Consider the following 22,076-nt stretch of genomic DNA (forward strand, 5'->3'; position numbering starts at 1 on the left):
TCCCACAGAGTCCAAAAGACTGTTCTATACATCTGTGTCTCTTTTGCTGTCTCACATATAAGGTTATCATTACCATCTTTCTAAATTCCATATATATGCGTTAGTATATTGTATTGGTGTTTTTCTTTCTGGCTTACTTCACTCTGTATAATAGGCTCCAGTTTCATCCACCTCATTAGAACTGATTAAAATATATTCTTTTTAATGGCTAAGTAATACTCCATTGTGTATATGTACCACAGCTTTCTTATCCATTCATCTGCTGATGAATATCTAGGTTGCTTCCATGTCCTGGCTATTATAAATAGTGCTGCGAGGAACATTGGGGTACATGTGTCTCTTTCAATTCTGGTTTCCTTGGTGTGTATGCCCAGCAGTGGGATTGCTGGGTCATAAGGCAGTTCTATTTCCAGTTTTTTTTAAGGAATCTCCACACTGTTCTCCATAGTGGCTGTACTAGTTTGCATTCCCACCAACAGTGTAAGAGGGTTCCCTTTTCTCCACACCCTCTCCAGCATTTGTTGCTTGCAGACTTTTGGATCACAGCCATTCTGATTGGCGTGAAATGGTACCTCATTGTGGTTTTGATGTGCATTTCTCTGAACAATGAGTGATGTTGAGCATCTTTTCATGTGTTTGTTAGCCATCTGTATGTCTTTTTTGGAGAAATGTCTGTTTAGTTATTTGGCCCATTTTTTGATTGGGTCATTTATTTTTCTGGAATTGAGCTGCAGGAGTTGCTTGTATATTTTTGAGATTAGTTGTTTGTCACTTGCTTCATTTGCTATTATTTTCTCCCATTCAGAAGGCTGTCTTTTCACCTTGCTTATAGTTTCCTTTGTTGTGCAGAAGCTTTTAATTTTAATTAGGTCCCATTTGTTTATTTTTGCTTTTATTTCCAGTATTCTGAGAGGTGGGTCATAGAGGATCCTGCAGTGATGTATATCGGAGAGTGTTTTGCCTATGTTCTCCTCTAGGAGTTTTATAGTTTCGGGTCTTATATTTAGATCTTCAATCCATTTTGAGCTGATTTTTGTGTATGGTGTTAGAAAGTGTTCTAGTTTCATTCTTTTACAAGTGGTTGATCAGTTTTCCCAGCACCACTTGTTAAAGAGGTTGTCTTTACTCCATTGTATATTCTTGCCTCCTTTGTCAAAGATAAGGTGTCCATAGGTGCATGGATTTATCTTTGGACTTTCTATTTTGTTCCATTGATCTATACTTCTGTCTTTGTGCCAGTACCATACTGTCTTGATGACTGTGGCTTTGTAGTAGAGCCTGAAGTCAGGCAGGTTGAGTCCTCCAGTTCCATTCTTCTTTCTCAAGATTGCTTTGGCTATTCGAGGTTTCTTGTATTTCTATACAAATTGTGAAATTGTTTGTTCTAGCTCTGTGAAAAATACCGTTGGTAGCTTGATAGGGATTGCATTGAATCTATAAATTGCTTTGGGTAGTGTACTCATTTTCACTATATTGATTCTTCTGATCCATGAACATGGTACATTTCTCCATCTATTAGTGTCCTCTTTGATTTCTTTTACCAGTGTTTTATAGTTTTCTATATATAGGTCTTTAGTTTCTTTAGGTAGATATATTCCTAAGTATTTTATTCTTTTCATTGCAATGGTGAATGGAATTGTTTCCTTAATTTCTCTTTCTATTTTCTCATTATTAGTGTATAGAAATGCAAGGGATTTCTGTGTGTTGATTTTATATCCTGCCACTTTACTATATTCATTGATTAGCTCTAGTAATTTTCTGATGGAGTCTTTAGGGTTTTCTGTGTAGAGGATCATGTCATCTGCAAACAGTGAGAGTTTGACTTCTTCTTTTCCAATTTGGATTCCTTTTATTTCTTTTTCTGCTCTGATTGCTGTGGCCAAAACTTCCAAAACTATGTTGAATAGTAGTGGTGAAAGTGGGCACCCTTGTCTTGTTCCTGACTTTAGGGGAAATGCTTTCAATTTTTCACCATTGAGGATAATGTTTGCTGTGGGTTTGTCATATATAGCTTTTATTATGTTGAGGTATGTTCCTTCTATTCCTGCTTTCTGGAGAGTTTTTATATCTATTGAGGTAATCATATGGCTTTTATTTTTCAGTTTGTTAATGTGGTGTATTACATTGATTGATTTTTGGATATTGAAGAATCCTTGCATCCCTGGGATAAAGCCTGCTTGGTCATGTTGTATGATCTTTTTAATGTGTTGTTGGATTCTGATTGCTAGAATTTTGTTAAGGATTTTTGCATCTATGTTCATCAGTGATATTGGCCTGTAGTTTTCTTTTTTTGTGGCATCTTTGTCAGGTTTTGGTATTAGGGTGATGGTGGCCTCATAGAATGAGTTTGGAAATTTACCTCCCTCTGCAATTTTCTGGAAGAGTTTGAGTAGGATAGGTGTTAGTTCTTCTCTAAATTTTTGGTAGAATTAAGCTGTGGAGCCGTCTGGACATGGGCTTTTGTTTGCTGGAAGATTTCTGATTACAGTTTCAATTTCCATGCTTGTGATGTGTTTGTTAAGATTTTCTATTTCTTCCTGGTTCAGTTTTGGAAAGTTGTACTTTTCTAAGAATTTTTCCGTTTCTTCCACATTGTCCATTTTATTGGCATATAATTGCTGATAGTAGTCTCTTATGATCCTTTGTATTTCTGTGTTGTCTGTTGTGATCTCTCCATTTTCATTTCTAATTTTATTGATTTGATTTTTCTCCCTTTGTTTCTTGATGAGTCTGGCTAATGGTTTGTCAATTTTATTTATCCTTTCAAAGAATCAGGTTTTGGCTTTGTTGATTTTTGCTATGGTCTCTTTTGTTTCTTTTACATTTATTTCTGCCCTAATTTTTAAGATTTATTTCCTTCTTCTAACCCTGGGGTTCTTCATTTCTTCCTTCTCTAGTTGCTTTAGGTGTAGTTCAGTTCAGTCGCTCAGTCGTGTCCGACTCTTTGTGACCCCATGAATCACAGCACGGCAGGCTTCCCTGTCCATCACCAACTCCCAGATTTCACTCAGATTCATGTCCATTGAGTCAGTGATGCCATCCAGCCATCTCATCCTCTGTCGCCCTGTTCTCCTCCTGCCCCCAATCCCTCCCAGCATGAAAGTCTTTTCCAATGAGTCAACTCTTCACATGAGGTGGCCAAAGTTCTGGAGTTTCAGCTTTAGCATCATTCCTTCCAAAGAAATCCCAGGGTTGATCTCCTTCAGAATGGACTGGCTGGATCTCCTTGCAGCCCAAGGGACTCTCAAGAGTCTTCTCCAACACCACAGTTCAAAAGCATCAATTCTTCGGCGCTCAGCCTTCTTCACAGTCCAACTCTCACATCCATACATGACTACTGGAAAAACCATAGCCTTGTAGAGTTAGGTTATTTATTTGACTTTTTTCTTGTTTCTTGAGGTATGCCTGTATTGCTATGACCTTTCCCCTTAGCACTGCTTTTACAGTGTCTCACATGTTTAGTGTTGTTGTGTTTTCACTTTCATTCATTTCTATGCATATTTTGATTTCTTTTTTGATTTCTTCTGTGATTTGTTGGTTATTCAGCAGCGTGTTGTTCATCCTCCATATGTTGGAGTTTTTAATAATTTTTCTTCTGTAATTAAAATCTAATCTTACTGCATTGTGGTCAGAAAAGATGCTTGGAATGATTTCAATTTTTTTGAATTTACCAAGGCTAGATTTATGGGCCAGGATGTGATCTATCCTAGAGAAGGTTCCGTGTGTGCTTGAGAAAAAGGTGAAATTCATTGTTTTGGGGTGAAATGTCCTATAGATATCAATTAGGTCTAACTGGTCTATTGTATCTTTTAAAGTTTGTGTTTCCTTGTTAATTTTCTGTTTAGTTGATCTATCCATAGGTGTGAGTGGGGTATTAAAGTCTCCCACTATTATTGTGTTATTGTTAATTTCCCCTTTCATACTTGTTAGCATTTGTCTTACATATTGTGGTGCTCCTATGTTGGGTGCATATATGTTTATAATTGTTATATCTTCTTCTTGGATTGATCCTTTGATCATTATGTAGTGTTCTTCTTTGTCTCTTTTCACAGCCTTTGTTTTAAAGTCTATTTTATCTGATGTGAGTATTGCTACTCCTGCTTTCTTTTGGTCTTTATTTGCATGGAAAATCTTTTTCCAGCCCTTTACTTTCAGTCTGTATGTGTCCCCTGTTTTGAGGTGGGTCTCTTGTAGACAACATATATAAGGGTCTTGTTTTTGTATCCATTCAGCCAGTCTTTGTCTTTTGGTTGGGGCGTTCAACCCATTTATGTTTATAATTATTGATAAGTATGATCCCATTGCCATTTACTTTATTGTTTTGGGTTTGAGTTTATACACCCTATTTGCGTTTCCTGTCTAGAGACTATCCTTTAGCATTTGTTGGAGAGCTGGTTTGGTGGTGCTGAATTCTCTCAGCTTTTGCTTGTCTGTAAAGCTTTTGATTTCTCCTTCATATTTGAACGAGATCCTTGCTGGGTACAGTAATCTGGGCTATAGGTTATTTTCTTTCATCACTTTAAGTATGTCTTGCCATTCCCTCCTGGCCTGAAGAGTTTCTATTGAAAGATCAGCTGTTATCCTTATGGGAATCCCCTTGTGTGTTATTTGTTGTTTTTCCCTTGCTGCTTTTAATATTTGTTCTTTGTGCTTGATCTTTGTTAATTTGATTAATATGTGTCTTGGGGTGTTTTGCCTTGGGTTTATCCTGTTTGGGACTCTCTGGGTTTCTTGGACTTGGGTGATTATTTCCTTCCCCATTTTAGGGATGTTTTCAACTATTATCTCCTCAAGTATTTTCTCATGGTCTTTCTTTTTGTCTTCTTCTTCTGGGACTCCTATGATTCAAATGTTGGGGCATTTAACACTGTCCTGGAGGTCTCTGAGATTGTCCTCATTTCTTTTAATTCGTTTTTCTTTTTTCCTCTCTGATTCACTTATTTCTACCATTCTATCTTTTACTTCACTAATCCTATCTTCTGCCTCTGTTATTCTACTATTTGTTGCCTCCAGAGTGTTTTTGATCTCATTTATTGCATTATTCATTATATATTGACTCTTTTTTATTTCTTCTAGGTCCTTGTTAAACCTTTCTTGCATCTTCTCAATCCTTGTCTCCAGGGTATTTATCAGTGATTCCATTTTGATTTCAAGATTTTGGATCATTTTCACTATCATTATTTGGCATTCTTTATCAGGTAGATTCCTTATCTCTTCCTCTTTTGTTTGGTTTGGTGGGCATTTATCCTGTTCCTTTACCTACTGGGTATTCCTCTGTCTCTTCATCTTGTTTATATCGCTGAGTTTGGGGTGTCCTTTCTGTATTCTGGCAGTTTGTGGAGTTCTCTTTATTGTGGAGTTTCCTTGCTGTGGGTGAGGTTGTACAGGTGGCTTGTCAAGGTTTCCTGGTTAGGGAAGCTTGTGTCGGTGTTCTGGTGGGTGGAGCTGGTTTTCTTCTCTCTGGAGTGCAGTGAAGTGTCCAGTAATGAGTTATGAGATGTCAGTGGTTTTGGAGTAACTTTGGGCAGCCTGGATATTGGAGCTCAGGACTGTGTTCCTGTGTTGCTGGAGAATTTGTGTGGTATGTCTTATTCTGGAACTTGTTGGCCCTTGGGTGGTGCTTGGTTTCAATGTAGGTATGGAGGCATTTGATGAGCTCCTGTCAATTAATGTTCCCTGGAGTCAAGAGTTCTCTGGTGTTCTCAGGATTTGGACTTAAGCCTCTTGCTTCTGGTTTTCCGTCTTATTTTTACAGTAGTCCAAGACTTCTCCTTCTGTACAGCACCATTGATAAAACATCTAGGTTAAAGATGAAAAGTTTCTCCACAGTGAGGGACACCCAGAGAGGTTCACAGAGTTACATGGAGAAGAGAAGAGGGAGGAGGGAGTTAGAGGTGACCCAAATGAGATGAGGTGGAATCAATAGAGGAGAGAGCAAGCTAGGCAGTAATCACTTCCTTATGTGCACTCCCCCACTGGACTGCTCAGAGATGTTCACAGAGTTATACAGAGAAGAGAAGAGGGAGGAAGGAGACAGAGGTGGCCAGGAGGATAAAAGGGGGGAATCAAAAGGAGCGAGACAGATCCAGCCAGTAATCAGTTCCCTAAGTGTTCTCCACCATCTGGAACACACAGAAATTCAGAGAGTTGGGTAGAGAAGAGAGGGGGGTAGGGAGGAGACAGGGGCTACCTGGTGGAGAAAAAGGAGAGTCCAAAGGGGGAGAGAGCAGTCAAGCCAGTAATCTTGCTCCCAAGTAAAAATGGGTACTGAAGATTAGGTTCTTAAAGATACAAAATTGATTACAAATACCAAAAAGCAAAGATTAAAAAATCTAGAGTAGAGTTTTGAATTTCAAAAATACAGTATTAAAGAAAAGAAGAAAAAAAAGAAAGAGAAAAAAGTCACAAAAATTATAAAATATATATATATATATGAAGTTTACTTTTAAAAAATAGGGTCTTTTTATTTTTTGCAAAGTAATAGTAGGTTATAAAAGTGAAAATTAAAGGAGTAATAGAGAACTTAAAAATTAAAAATAATTAAAAAAAAAGAATGATCATAAAAATAGTAAAAATATATCTAGGACTTTCTCTGGTGCTGTTGTGGGTATTGTGGGGTCAGTTCATTTTCAGATAGTTCCTTGGTCCAGCTTATATTTCTCAAGATCTATAGGCCCCTTCCTGTGTAGTCAGTACTAATGACAGGGTTTTAATCTATTGCACGTGTCACTTCCAAGGCGGTTCCCTCTGTTTTAGCTTCTTCTGTTTGCTGGTCTCTTCAGTGTCTGATTTCCGCCCAGACACGAAGCGGGCAGTGATGGACACTTTTTTAGGCTCACTGGTTCAGCCGTGCTGTGGGGGGGCGGGGAGGGACGCTGCAAACAAATAACACTGGTTTGTGCTTGCAGTGCCTCAGCCACACTGGACCTGCCCCCGTTTCACGGCGCACGTACCCTCCCTGCCCACACTGCTCGGGCTCTAGGTTGCTCCACTGGGAACCATCTGAGGCCGGCCCTGAGCTGCATGCACCTCCCAGGTCTAAGCCGCTCAGGTTCAGGCACTCGGGTAGTCCTCAGAGGCGCAGACTCGATTGGGCCTGCGTTTTGTGCCCTTCCCAGGTCCGAGTAGCTCAGGTGATGAGGTGTTTGGGGAGCGTGGTTGTTGCGACTTATCGCCTCCCCCACCCCAACCTGTCCCTGCCGCTTGGTTTTCTGGGTGTACCACCGGCGCACCTTCTCAGGCGGATATTGACTGTCCAGAACCCCAAGAAGTCTTAGTTAGCAAAGAAGCCTGCTTACAGTTTTGTAGATAATGTCTCTCTGGGGCTGCAATTGCCCCCTTCTGGCTCTGGCTGCCTGTCACCAGAGGGGGATGGTCTGCAGCTGGCTATCTGTGTTCAGTCCTTTGTTCTGTGTGCGGGCCTGGCGATGTCTGAGGTTAGGGCTGGCTTTTCGCATGGTAATTATCCCACAGTCTGGTTTGTTAGCCCAAGTTAGTTTGCTCAGATTGCACTTGGGGCATTCAGGCCAGATCCTTACTCTAAGCAATGCAGCCTGCACCTCCCTGCCCAGCCCCTGCTTGCTAGTGGCGGATGCAGGTATCTGCGCTGCTTCTCCGCTGAGGGAGTTACCACTGGGCTTGTAATCTGTGGGTTTTAATTATTTATTTATTTATCCTCCCTGCTATGTTGCCCCCTGTGCTTCCAAGGCTTGCCACAGACTTGGCAGTGAGAGCGTTTCCTGGTGTTTGAAAACTTCTCTCTTTTTAAGACTCCCTTCCCGAGACAGAGCTCTGTCCCTACCTCTTTTGTCTCTTTTTTTGTCTTTTACATTTTTTCCTACCTCCTTTCGAAGACAATGGGCTGCTTTTCTGGATGCCTGGTGTCCTCTGCCAGCATTCAGAAGTTGTTTTGTGGAATTTACTCAGCATTTAAACGTTCTTTTGATGAATTTGTGGGGGAGAAAGTGGTCTCCTCATCCTATTCCTCTGCCACCTTAGGATCACCTCCTTTTTTTTTTTTCTTTTTTCTAAGTTTCACTGTGGAGAGTCATGAGATGGTATGGGAAGGTGAGGGGAGGTCTACCTGCCTGGATACTTCTCTGAAACCTTTGTGATAGAGGTAGCATCTTGTCATGAAAATCCCAGAAGCAGCCAAAGAAGCAAGAAGAAGTGAAGGTGTTAGTCACTCAGTCTGACTCTTTACAACCCCATGGACTGTAGCCCTCCAGGTTTCTCTGTTCAGGGAATTCTCCAGGCAAGAACACTGGAGTGAACCAGTGATTCTTAGAATTAGTATCCCATTATCAAGAATTTTATGTAAGACTGAGGTCCCAATGTCTTATGTATAAAAGATAAACTACAACCAAAAAAAAATCACGTAGAGGAGTGTGAGGGGACGTCTCCCTGTTGTGGCCAAAGCGACTCACTGGCTTTTCAGGCTTATGGAATAGTTGTGTCTTGTCATGGTGTGGGTGGCTCTGGGGGCTTCTAGTCGGTGAGGTATGGGATGAAGTGACAGAAAATCTAACGTGAATGCATGGGCTGCAGCTGTCAGGAACCGTGATGTCTCATACTGCTAGAGTCTAGTGGTGGATAGCTGGGCAGGCTGATGGGACCTGGTGACACCTTTCTTGTGGCCTGCCCTCCTCCATGTGGCAGCTTGGTCTTCAGGTTGGCAATGAGGTGGTGGTGGCGGTTCCACAGTTCACATCTGTGTAGGTCACTGTCCAGAGACAGTTCCTGTAAAAGGTTTCCTTAAAATCTGGAAGAAGTCTCCCCATAGCCCCAGGAAGCCTGACCTCTTCCTTTACTGGCCTTAAGTCAGTCACGTGCCCTTTTCTTAACTACACAGTCCATGGGATTCTCCAGGCCAGGCTACTGGAGTGGGTAGCCTTTCCCTTCTCCAGGGGATCTTCCCAGCCCAGGAATTGAACCCAGGTCTCCCGCATTGCAGGCAGATTCTTTACCAGCTGAGCCACCAGGGAAGCCCCTTCTCTTAATTAATTACCTGCAAAGGATTACGGTTACCTTGACTGGTGTGGTCTAACTAGAACCCACAGATTGAGCAGAAAGTGCGTGAGGGCGGGGGCATGGAAGGCCCTGAATTAATAACCGTAATACACACTACAGTTTTTCTTTTTCAGCTTGTTGTAGGTGTGCAGGCATTTGTCAATGTGGTTGTATTTTGTTGTCTAATGTCACATAAGTGCTCCGTGTCTTAGTGTACAACTCCACCAGTCTGAGCTGCACACATTGAACTGACAACATTGTGTGCGCTGTGTGTGTGTGTGTGTGTGTGTGTGTGTGTGTGTGTGTGTGTGTGTACTGAGCATAAAATCCTTCAGGTCATTTTATCTCTGGAAATGCAAATTTTGTTGGCTTAAAAAACAGGTTAATTATAATATCATTATTAGTAATTATGTGGTAAAATACACAGTAGATGACCAGAAAGAAAAAGGCATAAATGAGCAGTGAGAGAGTGCAGAGATGAGGGTGGGATGAAGAAGAGAGTTAGAAAAGCTCTCAGAGGCCAGGTACGCTTGAAAGTCATCAGTTCATCCTTTTATTTTCATGGGGACCTGAGCACCCAGCTCAGAAGCCATGACTTTCCACTTGCTGGCCCGCTTTGCTGTAACTTCCCATGTGTCTGATCACAGCCGAGAGGGGGTCCAGACAAAGGCTGGCTTCTGAGACAGGTCTGACATCGGGGTCTGACCCCCAGGAAGGGCCACTGGCAGACGGGCAGGGCAGAGTTCGGTATCTGGAAGGGATGGCCACCACCGCAGGGGCTCACATCTGGCCAGAATGCAAGGCCCTGAGGGCTTAAGGTTGTCCTGCTTTCTGTGGCCACACCGTGGAAGCCTGAAATGCAGGCTGGGGGGCTCTGCACTTGTTTCTCTCGGTTGATGGTGGCTCTGACTGGCTCTCTCCAGGCAAAGCAGATTCCCTGCTTAGAGCTGCAGAGGAAGGGGCTGCTCGTGGGCTAGTGCCTCTGAGAAGCTGCACTGGAACTGGAATCCTGCTCAGAAAGGAGGTGCCATTTGTGCCAACTCCCACCCCTTTACTGCGGCAGTAAATTATTCCTCTTTAAAAGACAGCTTCCAGGCAAATCAGTTCAAGTCATCTTGGTCTGTGTGGGCAGGAGGGCTATTATCAAGTACTAGTTGGAGATCCCAGTGCTCCTGAAATTGACACTTGACAAGCACTTGATGGAAACAGAGGTGCTGGGGGAATTTGTGCAGCACCCTGCATTCAGCTGTCGGAGCCCGGCGATGCTGCAGTGGTTTGGACAAATGTCTTTCAGGGAATAGCTGTGGTCTCCTGGAAGTCAGCCCCCAAGCCCTCCTGTATCCCAAGCCAGACAACTGTGGCACCTTAACTCTCCATAAGTAAGAAGGGTGGCGACATTTGTTTTCTCTCCAGCTGTCATCATAACTGATTCCTTCCAGATCCTGAGAATGTTATTCTGTCCTTAGGTTTCTACTTGCATTAAGATCTCCAGAAAAAGTTGGCCTTCCTTTTTAGCTTTGCCTGTCTTGTCTGTTTATGTCTGGGTGCTTTAAGGAAATAGAAAGAGTAGCAGAAGTAACAAATCCTGGAAAAGTCACAAATGCTCAAGGAATTTCAAGATAGTCTTGTAGAAGTAATATTTGGTTAAAAAAAAAACCCACAGGAAATTTTTTTTTATGCTGGGCTAACTCCTTAGGTTTCTTCCTGGATTCTTTTTGTGGTACCATAAAGAATTACCAGTGCCTTTATCATTCCCTGACATATAGTAGGTGCTCAACAAATGTTTGTTGAATGATTCCATGGACATCTCTGTGTGGAAATTAAGCCTCCCCTCCCATGTTAAAGCATCTCCCTTCCCTTCTCTGAGCCAGGCAGGTCTTGTGGAGATTGTAAGAAGTTCTTAAAGCAGAACAGCAAAGGCAAACATTCAAGCAGATTGGAAAGTTGCAAGCAAAAGCCCCTTAAGCCCACTCCTGCCCACTCAAATGTAGTGGTAAGGATCTCCGCAGAAGCCAGTAATTTAAGAGGACTAATTTATCACAATAGCAAAATTATAGTATGGGAAATTGCAGAATATCTTCCTTCCCCTCTACCTCCCCTTCCTCCTCTTTCCCCTCCCCCACTCCTTTCTTTTATAAAAACCTATTGAATGTTTTTAGGGCTGGGTGCTGGGGATACAGCGGTGGATAAAGCTGCTGTGGTCTCTGCCTCATTGTTCAGTCACTAAGTCCTGTCTGACTCTTCATGACCCCATGGACTGCAGCATGCCAGGCTTCCCTGTCCTTCACTATCTTCTGGAGTTTGCTCAAACTCACATGCTTTGAGTCGGTGATGCCATCCAACCATCTCACCTTTTGTCGCCCCGTTCTCCTGCCCTCAATCATTCCCAGCATCCAGGGTCTTTTCCAGTGAGTTGGTTCTTCAAATCAGATGGCCAAAATGCTGGAGCCTCAGCTTCAGCAACAGTCCTTCCAGTGAATAGTCAGAGATGATTTCCTTTAGGATTGACTGTCTGATCTCCTTGCTGTCCAACGGACTCTCAAGAATCTTCTCCAGCACCACAGTTCAAAAGTATCAATTCTTTGCCTCTCAGCCTTCTTGATGGTCCAAGTCTCACATCCGTACATGACTACTGGAAAAATCATAGCTTTGACTATACGGACCTTTATCAGCAAAGTAATGTCTCTGCTTTTTAGTACTCTGTCTAGATTCATCATAGCTTTTATTTCAAGGAGCAAGCGTCTTTTAATTTCATTAAAAGACCAGTCACCATCTGCAGTGATTTTGTAGTCCAAGAAAATAAAATCTGTCATTATTTCCATTGTTTCCCCATCTATTTGCCATGAAGTGATAGAACCAGATGCCATGATCTTTGTTTTTGACTGTTAAGTTTCAAGCCACCTTTTCCACTCTCCTCTTTCACTTTCATCAAGAGGCTCTTTGGTTCCTCTTCACTTTCTGCCGTAAAGGTGGTGTCATCTGCATATCTGAGGTTATTCATATTTCTCCCCACAACCTTGATTCTAGCTTGTGCTTCATCCATCCCAGCATTTCTCATGATGTACTCTGCATATAAGTTAAATAAGCAGGGTGACGATATACAGCCTTGACATACTCCTTTCCCAATTTGGAACCAGTTGGTTGTTCCATGTCCGGTTCTAACCGTTGCTTCCTGACCTGCATACAGATTTCTCTGGAGGCAGGTAAGGTGTTCTGGTATTCCCATCTTTTAAAGAATTTTCTGCAGTTTCTTGTGATCCATACAGTTAAAGGCTTGAGCGCAGTCAAGGAAGCAGAAGTAGATGTTTTTCTGAATTCTCTTGCTTTTTCTATGACCAGATGTTGGCAATTTGATATCTGGTTCCTCTGCCTTTCCTAAATCCAGCTTGTGCATCTGGAGGTTCTTGGTTCATGTACTGCTGAAGCCTAGCTTGAAGAATTTTGAGCATACTCTTTCTAGCATGTGAAATGAGTGCAATTGTATGATAGTTTGAACATTCTTTGGCATTGCCTTTCTTTGAGATTGGAATGAAAACTGACCTTTTCCAGTCCTGTGGCTACTGCTGAGTTTTCCAAATTTGCTGGCATATGGTCTCTCCATGTAGCTTAAAGGCCAGTGTGTGTGTATGTGCGTGTGTGTGTTTATGTGTGTTTTCAGGGGGGTAGTCTGTGGTGTGAGCCTGCTGCATGATTGATTAAGGCCAACACCAACACTTAGCATTGCTGAGGTCTTGTTTCCCAAATCTTCAGGATCCTTTGGTGAATTGATTGTCACACCACTTAGAGTTTTTCCTTTTTCTTTCTTGTAAAATATATCTATTTCTCTCTGTGCACACTATGATGTGGCTAATTTATAGCAGTTGATTAATAACTCACTGGATTGGCCAATATTCCATTTGATTCACTTTTGTGGTTATATCATAATATAAATAGCAGTTGTGTGATGCAGCCGATCACTATAGGTTTTCTCCTCCCTATCCTTGACATGCAGGCAGATCGCATTTCTGCTCTCCTTTGATTAAGCAGGGCCAGGAAACAGTTCTGGCTAATGGAAGAGGGGGGAAATGCTACACATCGTTTCCAGACCTGGCCTCTAGACCTTTTGTAAGATTCCCCAAGTGCTTTTTCTTTTCCTTTGTCTCCTGGCTGGAGAGAAAAAGTCTAGTGGAGGACGATGAGGCTCTAGGCTCAGTTGTTAGCTGCCTATTTTTGTTAATAAAGTTTTATTGAAGCAATCACATTCATTTGCCTATCTATTATCAAAGGCCATGGTGAGGAGTTGCAGCTGAAACTCACACCCTGCTAAGCCTAAAATATTTACTTTCCAGCCTTTAAAAACAAATGCCATCTTTAGGGGATGACAGAGCCCATGAATGAGATCAATCTGGGTCCCAAAATGACAGTGGAGTCCAGGGTCTTTCTTTCCCATCTTCGAGGCCAACTTGCTTTATTGACTATGACATGAGAGAGAAATAAACCTTTTTTAAAAAAAATTATTTTTCCAGTTTTATTGAGATACAATTGACATACAGCAGTGTATAAGTTCAAGGTAGTTTCTTAACTTATATACATCATGAAATGACCACCACAATCAGCCTTGTTAACATTCATCATCTCATATAGATAAAAAGAAAAATGAAAAAAATTTCCCATGTGATGAGAAATCTTAGGTTCAACTCTCTCCACAACATTCACATGTAGCATATAGTCATATTAACAACTGTCATCATGCTGTATTTGGCTTCCTGGGTGGCTCAGATCTGCCTGCAGTGAGGGAGGCCAGAATTGATTCCCGAATCAGGAAGATCCCCTGGAGAAAGTAATGACTACCCAGTCCAGTATCCTTACCTGAAGAATTCCATGGACAGAGGAGTCTGGTGGGCTACAGTCCATGGGATGGCAAAGAATCAGACATGACTGAGTGAATAACCCTTTCACTGGCACTTGGGTTAAACCATCAATATTTGGGCTTTTTTAAACTAGCATTATTTATCTAATAAAATATGATTTACATAATAAAAACGAGAGCTAACTTTTATTAGGTACTATTCTACATGTCTCTACTATTCTATGTGTTTCTGTTCTCAAAACAACCTTATGAAGAATCTACTCTTAGTGATGTTTTAAAATGAGGAAATGAAAGACTATGTCATTTGTCCAGGGATTCATTTGGTCAGAGGGTAGCTGGAATTCATACCTAGGGAGCTTGGCTTCAGCATTGTGGCTCCAAGCCTCTCTTTTTTCCTTCATATTTACATAATTCACATCTCCAATTTTTTTCTGAGAGTCTATCTTATTTGAGTCTCACCACAGACTTCCGTAGGACAGGTTATATTATTATTGACAATATAATTACAGAATATATTTATCAGTAAATATTTTATTAAGTAGTAGAAATTATATAATTATTATTATCATTGTTCAGGAGAGGAAACTGACCTAGAGAAATGACTTGCTAAAGCTTGCTTGACTAGCAAATGGCAGAATGTATCCTGAGCCCTGAGCTGCTGACATCAGTTTGAAGTTGTGTCTTCCTTGGGTCTTGGTTTCCATTCAAAATACACCAACCTGTCAAATGCTCTTGGACATTAGCCCACCCTTGAACGGTCAGCATAACAACATGGACATATGGAGAGGGATGTGGGATGGGCAAAAATGGATGTCAGTCTAGGGGAGGATGGAATTTTGCAGGGAGTGGGGATGGGTCAAGGAACTCATCCTGGATGTTTTTTGATACCTTCAGTTCATGATGTTGACTGAACATGAGTGAAAGGGACACTGTCCCACCTATGGACATTTAACATCCTAATTCATCCAAGATATTACTTCATATCCACCTGGCACAATCTCTCAAGACTGTTTGCTGCCTTTAGGACAGTGTTACTCAAGACTTGATTCCCGGGGGTGGAAGGGATGAGGTGGTGCTTATTAAAACTGCAGATTCCTGAACCCACCTAAGATCTACTGCATAAGAATCTCTGGAGGAAGGTCCCAGGAAGCTGCATTTTAAAATCAGCAATGTAGATGCTTCTGATATACACTAAAGCTTGAGAATCACAACCCTGGGAGGTTGCTACAAGTGAACAATCCAGCTTTTACTCCTCCTTTGTGATCAGGTAGCAAGCTGGCTCAGATAAGAATCCCTAGATGAATATTTATCACTGTACCAGGAATGTTCCTCTCTGAGTAGGTGGGTGAAGATGAGGAGTAGGGTCATTCCCTGCCTTTTGTTTCGCTGGACAGGAAGCCCATTAAGTACGTCAATTCTCTTCTCTAGAGCATCATTTTTAGAAAAGAATTCAGAATAGTATCTCAGTTGTGTAGTATTTTTAAAAGTGTTTTCCTCTTGTGAGTTCTCATTCCTTATGGTTGGGATGGGGACCCTTCTGCCCTGTCCCTGCCCAGGGCAGACAAAGGGTGTGGGGCTCGGGTATCTCAGGTCCAGCTGAGGGACATTTTTGCGTGCCTCCCAGTCACCTTTTCTGCCCATCAGCTCCATTTCTGTTCACTGTCTCCCACTGTGCTGCTTGGTGGTGTATCCAGGGCTGACTTCCTCCTTGCGCAACTCAAAACTTTCAGGGTTTGAAGGCAATACGTTCACAAGAGCATCGTGACTTTGTTGACTTCTTGATGTATCTGCTTCTCAGAAAGTGATTGGAAGATGTTCATGTTCTGGAAGAATCAGAAAGTGAGGGCTCAGAGTGGAATGGGCATGAACCCAATGAGAGGACGATGCATGTCTTCAACATGGTGGACTCACCTGTTGGGTCTGAGAGGCAAGGACATGCCAAGGGGATGCATGGGCCATTATTACTAAAGCAATCAAAGATAGATGGATAAAATTAAAACTCTTTTTAAAAGTATATGTATATATTTTTAAAATATATATTTATTTATTTTTGCCATACCACTCAGTATGTGGGATCTTATTTCTCCGACCAGAGATTGAACTTTTGCCCCCCTGCATTGGAAGTGTGGAGACTTAACTGCAGAACCACCAAGGAAGCCCCTAAAATTAAAACTCTTGATGGTCCAAAGAGTTTGCTCCTTTTGGGAGGAAGATCTTGACTTTGGCTCTGTGGGGAAAGAGGGGAGAAGGTTTCAGAGGCAGGCGGGAGTGTGGACCACTGGCTCGAGCATCTTCATCAGTGCATGGTGCTTGGGGGTAGGAATGGAAAGGACAGCCCTTACTCTGCTTCCATATGTGGCCTGACAAACGAGGGGAGACAAGTTTAATGGGGCTGCTGGATTACAAATGTGTGCCTAAACCTTCTTCCTCCTCAGGATCACCATAATTTAAGATCCCGTACCTTGCATACCTTCCTGGGTCGGGAATATCCCCTGGAGAAGGAAATTGCAGCCCACTCCAATGTTCTTGCCTGGAGAATCCCATGGACAAAGGAGCCTGGTGGGCTACAGTCCACGGGATTGCAAGAGTCAGACACGATTTAGCGACTAAACCACCACCACTACCACCTTGCATATTAGTCAAACAAACCAACAAAGAAAAAGAAGAGAAGTAAGTGTAAGGCAAGGTTAGAGGAGTAAGACAGGTGTCCTCTGGGCTTTCATGAGCTCATTCTTGAGCCATTTCGCAGAGCAGCAGGGCTTGTTTCCCTTCCCCCAGAGACTGGGGGTGGGCCCGCAGGACAGAAACTTTGCCCTCAGGAAGCTTCTCACTCTCCATTCTGTTTTGTGGGTCTCTATCCTCTCTTTATTTTTGCTGCCCTATAGAACTTGTGGACACAGCCTAAGTGGCCATCATAGTGTCCAAAAGGTCCAGTTGAAAGGGCAAAGTTTACAAAAGTTCATCAATAAAGTTTTGTCAGAACCCAGTCACACACATTCATTTACATATTGTCTGGTTGCTTCAGGCTACAACTGCAGAATCTGAGTATTTGCAAGAAAGATTACATGGCCTGCAATGTCTGAAATAATGACTATCTGGTCCTTTTACAGAAACTGTACCTGTCCCTCTAGATCTAGAGGTCTCACACTGGCTTTAAGTGCTTAGCCTTGAAACGATGTACATCCTTCACTCGCAACTCACAGGTCAGCAAGCTCACATGAACCACAGGGGGTCAGGATGTATATCCTACCATGTGCCCGGGATGGGGATAATAACCAGACTATTTGACTAACAGTTATCAGTGACCACCATGTGACCCCGTGGACTGTAGCCCACCAGGCTCCTCTGTCCACAGAGTTCTCCAGGCAGGAATACTGGAGTGGGTTGCCATTCTCTTCCCCAGAGAATCTTCCCGACCCAGAGATTGAACCCAGGTCTCCTGCGTTACAGGCAGATTCTTTCCTGTTTGAGCCACGAGGGAAGCCCTCATCAGTGACCACCACAACAGTGTCCTATGTGTTGAACTTAGTACTAGGGTCTGGATATAGAAAGATAAATCCAGACAAGATCTCTGATCTCTGATCTCCAGGTATTCAAAGAATGCCAGAATTTGGGGGCTGGGAGAAAAGCTAAGTATAGAGTAGATTCAAATGTCCTTCCCTGGAAGATGCAGACTCTGTCTCGTCTAAATTTCCTGAGATGAAAGATGTTTTCGCAGCTCAATGATAGCCAGACCTGGGGACTGGCCAGCTTGGCAGGCAGTGGGGGCGACAGATTCCCATGATGAACATTTATATCAATAATAGAAGGGTTGTTTAACAGGAATTCTTAAAGGAAAGATGAGATAATTTCATGTTTTGATATTCGTAAAATTGATTCCGTTGAAGCAGGAGCTCTGTGGTGCATATTACTGCTGCTGTAATTTTGGCAAAAGATGTGACTCAACTTGGCAGAGTGTCTGGGAAGGGGGAATCCAGTGAGGAGGGAGAGGGTGGGCCAGGAATCAGAGACAAGGGGCCAGGTCCTTGGTGGGAGCTGGGAGGGTGGTCCGGGAGCCTCTGCCAAGCGGGGACATGAGGAAAGTTCTCTCGGCTGCAGAGAACCCGAGGCTGGTTGGGCTTCTCGTGGTGCTAAAGCCTGCTGAGAGAGAGGGAGCAGCCGGGGAGGAGAGTGTGCATGTGTGTGGTGGGGGAGAGACATTTAAACATTGTAGGAATGAAGGATAAATTTAAAATCCATCAAGCAGAGTTGAGACAGGATGACAACGTGAGGAACATGAATCACTCTTTCTAGGGACCCACCCAACTGTGTGCAGGATTGGAAATGGATTTTCCCCTTCATTTATCCTCTCCTGCAAGCTTATCCAGGACCCTTTATCTCCCCCGCCCTTGCCCTCTTGACCAAGCTTGGTGGCTGCGTACCTAAGGCTGGTCAGTGCATTTCCAGGGCCTCCTGCCCTATATCTCTGAGCTGTTGGGTGTGGAGCTGGCAGGGCTGGGATGACCAGTCCACGTGCTTGAAATGCCGGAGACAAATGAGGAAGATACCTCTGGCCCACTCCTCAGGGAGGTCAGGGTCTATTTGACACTGAAATCTGCACTAAATTCTTGCACTAAAATCATCCTGCCTTTTTTTTTTTTTTTTTCCCCTGGCTGCACCTTGAGGCATGTGGAATCTTAGTTCCCCAACCAGGAATAGAACCCACCCCCCTCTGTAGTGGAAGCATGGAGTCTTAACCACTGGACTGCCAGGGAAATCCCCATCCTGCCTTTTCTACCTGCTTCCTTAATGTAATGAGGAGGGGGGTTTAAGGGGCATTTATGGATTCTGCTTCATGGGGTAGAGGCAGTGTGATCAATATAGTGGAAAAAAATGTGAGTTAAATTTAAAACCTGAGCCCTTTCCCAGCTCTTTTATTTCTAGTATGACTAGTCTGAGCAAGACTTTTTATCTCTCTGGACCTCACCTGTAAAATGATACGGCTCGAACATTAAGATTCCTGCCCATTTTAATATTCTCAGTTTTTATGATTTGCGATTTGGTATGCAGTCCAGACTGTGGAATGTGGAGCAGGGTCTGGGAAGATGCCTCCCCTGGGGGCCCAGCCTAGCCCTCAGTTCATCATAGGTGCTCACTAAGCCCTGGATTAGTGATGTGGATATCTGGGCTCCTCCCACTTTTTGAAGCCACGGGGGTGTGTTTGTGCCAGCTGTGTCACTAGGGGCGTGGTTTGGAACATGGGTGGAGAAGAGGCTGGAAATCACTGGTGTTGGACTCTTGGCTGGGAGGGAAACAGGAGGTAGAGGTCTGGAAAGGCTGGTAAGTTCAAGTTCTCTCAATTCAGAATTGTCCCTTAGACAATCTAAGGGAACTCTTGCTATGGGAACTCTTTCTAAGTCCTTCAGGTTCCTTAAATCCTCTCTGCGCATGCTCTCCCTTTTGCCAGTAATCTCCTTTTCCTCACCTGGCAAACCCCGCTTACACCCAGCCTGAGGGTCGCTTCCTCCACAAAGCCCGCAAGTGGGCTGAGGGGACCTGCACATGAGTTCACATAGCCATCAGGCCCACTTTAATCACAGCACATCAGGCTGTGTGGTCAAATTCATGTTCATCCTCTTCCTCCAAGGAGGAGGATGTGGACTAAATCCAGCTCATCTTGGCGTGCCCAGCACCAGACTCATGGTTAGCCCTGTCGGTGTTGATTGAATGGGTGTCTCACAGAGACAAATCCGGCCACATCTTCCTTCGCATGGAAGAGGAAAACCAGGCTCAAGGGAGCCGGCCAGCGCACCTGATTCCACACATCTCCTCAGACCCTGCTCGAATGAGCATTAGAAAGTGAGGAAGGAACCGTCTGGGGGCCCAGTTTTCATCAATAATGTGCACCACCAGAGAGAGTATGAGAGTTAGGGGAGCAGGTGGTGGATGGGTTCCCCGGAAAAGCTGGGTCCCTGGGGAGAGGGGTCAGGAGATTCTTTCACCAGGGACAGGCTGGGATGGCCAGCTAGCTGTTAAGGTGGGGCTGGGAAGGACAGCCTTTGGTGTCCTTCTCTCAGCACCCTGAGACACTGATCACAGTTGCCTATAATCATGCCTTTAACTTCTGCTCTCTGTGCCAGACTGAAGTTCATGGGGCAAAACCCAAACCTGCTTCTCTCAACTCTAGACACCCAGCACCTGGCACACAGCCTGCTCCAGGATGGGTGCTCCGGAGTGCCCCAATCATTTATTGAGAGCCAGCTGTGTGCCAGTTTCTGGGCTAGGCCAGACGCCTTGCTCCAGAGGACAAGGTCATTAACCTCTTTCTCTTCTCTATCTCCCTTGTGCCCACCCCACCTCTCCCTGCTCCCCGACCCCTTGTCTCTCTCCCACCTCCCGGCGCAGAGCAATGTTCTGTGATGGTGCCCGAGATGCGTGGACTGAGCCCCTGCCACAGGCTGCCCGAGCCCGCCCTCTGCCCGGCGGCGGGCGGGAGCCCTGAGCCCGAGGCCGCGGGCCGCCGCCGCCGCCACGTCCTGGCCCTGCCCGAGGAGGAGGCATGGCGGCCCCAGCAGTGCGCCCTGCTCGAGGCCGACGCCTCGGACGAGGCAGGCATGCTGCCAGCCTCCCCGCGCGCCGCCGGCGGCTTCGACAACTTCTTCCCGGTGCAGGAGGGCGAGGGTCCGGGCTGGGAGGGCGGCTCCAGCCCCTTCCTGCCAGTGAGCCCCGAGGTGATGAAGCGGCGGCGCGGGGGTCTCATCGAGCAGCGGGACATCATCAAGGCCCACGAGGCGCACAAGATGCAGAGCACCCCGCAGGCGCGGCGCAAGGAGTGGGAGTGAGTACCGGGGGTGGCGGGGTGGGAGCGGGACGCACGGGCCAGGGAGGAGCCGAGGGCGCGTGGGGTCGCGTGGGGTCGCGTGGGGTCGCGTGGGGAAAGATGGGCCCAGCGAGGCAGATGGAGCTATCTCAGCTGTGGCCAAAAGAGAGGCTTGACCTTCCGAGGTAGGCCTCCGAGGACAGACCTGATCCATCTCACTAACCAGCCACAGGCTCCTGGAACCTCATCGAGGTCTAAGGACGTCCCAAGAACCGCTCCCCCCTCTTCCCACTCCCTCCTTCCCCTCCCAAGTGCATCTAGTTTACCAAGAGCCTGGGTATCAGGACCTGGGGTCTGATTCACACCCCAAGCTTTCCTGAAAAGAGGAGCTCTGTAAACCATGGAGAATCTATCAAAATGTGAAGCACCTATCTTGTTTTTCCCTCCAGAATTGCTGCTAACCCTCCTCTTTCTGGTATATTATTGAGCAAATGATTTTTTTTTTGAGGGGGGGGCAAGTGTTCAGTGGATAGAAGAGATTGACCAAGATTCCAACCTCTCCCTCCTTCCCACCCCGACTTTGTTTCTTTTTGTGTAGAGTCAAAGGATTTATGTTCTGTCTTGGCTGATGCTTATTGAGAACTGGGATTTTATTCCTTGGAGTCATAAATTAAAGGAAGATAGTATTTCATTTAATTCTCAGTGACACCAGATTTACATCCCACCCCAGGACTTTGATGTGTGCTTCTGATGCCAGTGTTAATTCTACCTGTTTATTAATATACGTCCTGAGGTTTGTAGAGCTTTATCTCCTCTTGCCCTGGACTGAGTTAGTAGATGTTAGACTAGGTGTTTTTTTGATAGTGCTGGTCATGGTGGAATTTTCCTCCCTGGTTTTGATGGACATCCTGGATGGTGCAAATGGGGGCAGATGGAGGTGATCCCTGGTGTTGTTTTCCTATAGATGTTAAATGTTCATTAGCTCATTCATTCCTGACATGTGCCAGGCTCCTGGGGTTCAGAGAGGAATTGGGTACCCAGCACTTAACAGACCTTCTCTCCTGTTGATCACTTACCAGTGTGTTAGCCTTTAAAACCTCACATAGCTCTCTAAGTGCCAGTGACAATCTAAGCACCTTACCTGTATTAACTCATATGACTCCTCATCCTCACTATGAGGTAGTACAATTATTGTCCACATTTAACTGACAAGGCACAGGGAAGTTAAGTGATTCTCCCCAGATAATTATTACGGCATTGTTAACTGTGGTTTGAGGTTCATTAGTGATTTGTACTCTGGAAGTCTGGTTTTAGAATACATGCCTCTAACTTCAAAGGCACAGTGCCTTTTATTTTAGGTCTCATGGTAGTTAATTGCTGATCTCAACCACCGACTGCGGTGTCATGGCAAGAGCAGTG

The 22,076-nt window shown here is 44.4% G+C and overlaps 1 protein-coding gene across 1 annotated transcript in view; it reads left to right on the forward strand.

Moving 5' to 3' along the window:
• The window catches only part of LOC108637747, a 125,694-nt gene extending 105,015 nt beyond the window's left edge, over positions 1-20,679 (forward strand). Inside the window, exon 2 of the mRNA XM_018059963.1 lies at positions 20,243-20,679. Within this exon, the coding sequence (XP_017915452.1) occupies positions 20,257-20,679 (423 nt within the window). The 5' untranslated portion in view covers positions 20,243-20,256. The remainder of the gene's footprint in view (positions 1-20,242) is intronic.

The sequence above is a fragment of the Capra hircus genome, chromosome 16, assembly GCF_001704415.2.
Source record: "Capra hircus breed San Clemente chromosome 16, ASM170441v1, whole genome shotgun sequence".
In the NCBI taxonomy this organism is placed as follows: domain Eukaryota; kingdom Metazoa; phylum Chordata; class Mammalia; order Artiodactyla; family Bovidae; genus Capra; species Capra hircus.